The sequence below is a fragment of the Entamoeba invadens genome (genome assembly GCF_000330505.1).
Source record: "Entamoeba invadens IP1 unplaced genomic scaffold scaff_1105074725273, whole genome shotgun sequence".
Classification (NCBI taxonomy): Eukaryota; Evosea; order Mastigamoebida; family Endamoebidae; genus Entamoeba; species Entamoeba invadens.
The window spans coordinates 198,704-201,873 of record NW_004191876.1 but is presented as its reverse complement, the minus strand read 5'-3'; the positions used below and the strand labels follow the sequence as shown (position 1 = coordinate 201,873).

Sequence of the window (3,170 nt, the reverse complement as noted above, 5' to 3'; positions counted from 1 at the left end):
AACAATAATAAACATTAAATATTAAGTAACAAGTTAATTAATTTAAATGAACTTCTGTATTTGATGGGAAACAACCATCACCAATTGATGTTATCCTTGATGGTAATGTAACACTGCTCAAACTACTACAACTATTGAAACAACAATAACCAATTGATTTCACACTTGATGGTATTAAAACACTTGTCAAACTGCTGCATCCATTGAAACAACAATAATCAAATAATGTCACACTCGATGGTATTATAACACTGTTCAATCTACTGCAATAACTGAAACAATAATCACCAATTGATGTTATACTTGATGGTATTGTTACACTGCTTAAATGACTACATCCACTGAAACAACAATCACCAATTGATGTAACACTTGATGGTATTAAAACACTTGTCAAACTACTACATCCAAAGAAACAATATTCACCAATTGATGTCACACTTGATGGTATGTTAACACTACTCAAACTACCGCAATAACTGAAACAACCATCACCAATTGATCTCACACTTGGTGGAATAATATTACCAAATTTCTTTCTATTATTTTTAGTGTAAGTAACATTTTTAAACTCGATGTTTCGATTTTTGTTTCTGTCAAAAGTTTCAAAGTCAACATTGAACCACACAATGATTCGAAAGAATTCTTTCTTCAAAACAACCTTTATTTTCACAATTTCCATTTTCTCTCTGTTTATCATAAATCCATTCCCAAAATTCTCATCTTTTACATCCCACAAGTGAAGTGTCTCGATGTTTGGAAAGTATCCAATTGTTTTGTAATTTAATGGAATCGGGTTGAAGTGGAACTTCTCCATATTACCACCAAACTTCTTGCATACCAACTCCAAGTTAATAAAGTCTTTGATAGTTTCAAAGTAAATTGAGACTATCATGATGTGATAACCAGAAAGTCTACTCATTTTGATATTCTCAGTTTTTCGGTTTTTAAATATTTTAGAAATTCTTTGAGTAAACATTTTTAAGTAATTATTAAATTAAAGTCATTCAACATAACTAACTATTAAGGAAATATCGTAAAATATACTATTCTTAAACAATAAATTTATAAATTAAATATAATACATTATTTAAATGTTTAAAAATCATTTACAAAACATCACCGCAAATATTATTAATTGTATTTGTTTTGTAAAAATATTTCGTTAAAACTGTTATTCTATAATTTGAATATTAAATTAGAAGAACACTATTCAATAAATAAATAAAAAAATTCAAACAAAACCACAACAAATTTGTTTTATTGTCGAATAAAAACAGTATTTCTGCCATTGATTGTTGAACCCGGTTTTGGTGAGACAGCTGTTGTGGAATGTTTAAGATAGCGAATCGTAAAATATTGTTTTTTGAACTTGCAGTGCAAAGTCATTACACTTGATATGGGTGCGCCGATTGCTGATGGGCAGTACGAAAAACTGTTTGAAAAGCGACTTAATGCTGTTTTGAAAAAAAAGTGAAAGAGTCGAAAATTTAAATTAAACTGTTTATAGATAAAAGCCACATTGTCTTGTATGCCAGTACAACAGGAGAAAGCCACTATGGGCTGACAGTCGCGGACATGCTTTTGTTGCAGCCGCGTCGCTGTCAAAGAGATACATCAATGAGAACTTCTTGCAAGAGGAGGCAGTTGATTTGGTTGACGAGGCGTGTGCAACACTCTTTACACAGAAGAAATTGCAGTCAGAGGAGATTGACAACTTGTAAAGAAAAGACATGCAGCTACAGTAGAGAAGATGGCAGAGAGAGCCAAACCAGACAACAAGAGATCTTGGGGTTGCGCAGAATTGAAAAACTAAACAAAAAGACATCAACATTGTTACTAATGACCCACAGTTGATAGAAAATGTAGATCAAACCGGTGGGCAATCAGTGAGCAAAATGACACAGAACGAGAAGACAAGACTCGTGAAACTCGATGACAAGACACAAGAGAGTTGTTGGGAATATTTTGAGAAGCAGAAGTTGTCCATGCTCGGAAAAAAAATCAACTAAGTCATTTATGTTCCTTGGACCAAGTGGTGTTGGCAAGACGGAGCTTGCAAAGGCACTTGCAGAGCAGTCAGAAAAAGACCATACAGCATTGCTCTGTTTGATGAAACTGCAAAGGCGCACTTACAAGTGTTAAATGACTGGTGTTCCACAGATGGAAGAAAATGAAACAGTCAACTTCATTACGTACGCGTTTTTTGATTGTTTATAATCTTGGCAACTTTTTCAAGAGTTGTTAATTTGGTCTCTAGCCAGAAATATCGTTTTCAAATTAATCACATTCATACCCTTTTATTTATAGTCTTTTTTCAAATCTTTTAATGTGACCTTTTTGTGTCATATAATCTCGACCTTCTATTGTTGAGATTATCTAAATATTTTTTTAACAGTTTCTGCTCATATTATGATTTCAGCAATATTCTTTTTGAGCAAAGCAACAAACATTTGCTCAAGAATGTAAACTGGTGCATTGGTTTCAAGTGTTAAGACTTGTGGTTGAGTGCTTTGATTTGTTTTCCCATAAGTGTTGTTTTATCTTTTATGCAAATGTGTGTCGAGATTTTTTGAATTGTCTTTTACAGCTTCAAACATTAATATAATTGTTTATACTTTTTTATATTCGGTGTCTTTAATTAACTCGGTAATAAACAACGGATTATGACGTGTAATAATCAAAATAATATAAGAACAAACTCAAATAAAATTTAGTTTATTTTTTTAAAAGGTTTGTTGTTTATGTTTATATTTTATTGTTGTTTTTAGTTTTTTGAATAATAAGTTAGAATTTGTTATTTGGTGTATTTTACTGTTTATTAAAACAAATATTTTAAGATTTTTTCCAATTATAAATAGGTATTTTTATAAACTATTTATAATTATTAAACTATTTATTATATTATTAATTCACCTGGTCATAAAGTAACTCATTTTAACTAAAGACCTGTGACATACGTGCACTTGCCCATATAACAATAAAAACAAAAAACATAAAATTTGTTATAAGAAAAAGAGAAAAAACTCATTATTTTTAAATTAAATTACTTTAAATATTGAATCTTTGTTTTGACCAATAAAACACATTATTAACTTGTAGAACCATCTTTTAGATTTTTTTTTTCATAAATCTATTAGGGAAAATTTAAGAAATAACAAACATCAAAC

General features: G+C 30.1%; 1 protein-coding gene across 1 annotated transcript; it reads right to left on the bottom strand.

The window, feature by feature from the left end:
- Positions 1-112: 112 nt before the first annotated feature.
- On the bottom strand, positions 113-979 carry EIN_297780 (leucine rich repeat containing protein BspA family protein; the record flags this gene model as incomplete). Its single annotated transcript, XM_004185676.1, has 1 exon — positions 113-979. A coding segment is annotated over one exon (867 nt), but the record flags the coding sequence as incomplete, so codon positions are not given.
- Positions 980-3,170: the final 2,191 nt, after the last annotated feature.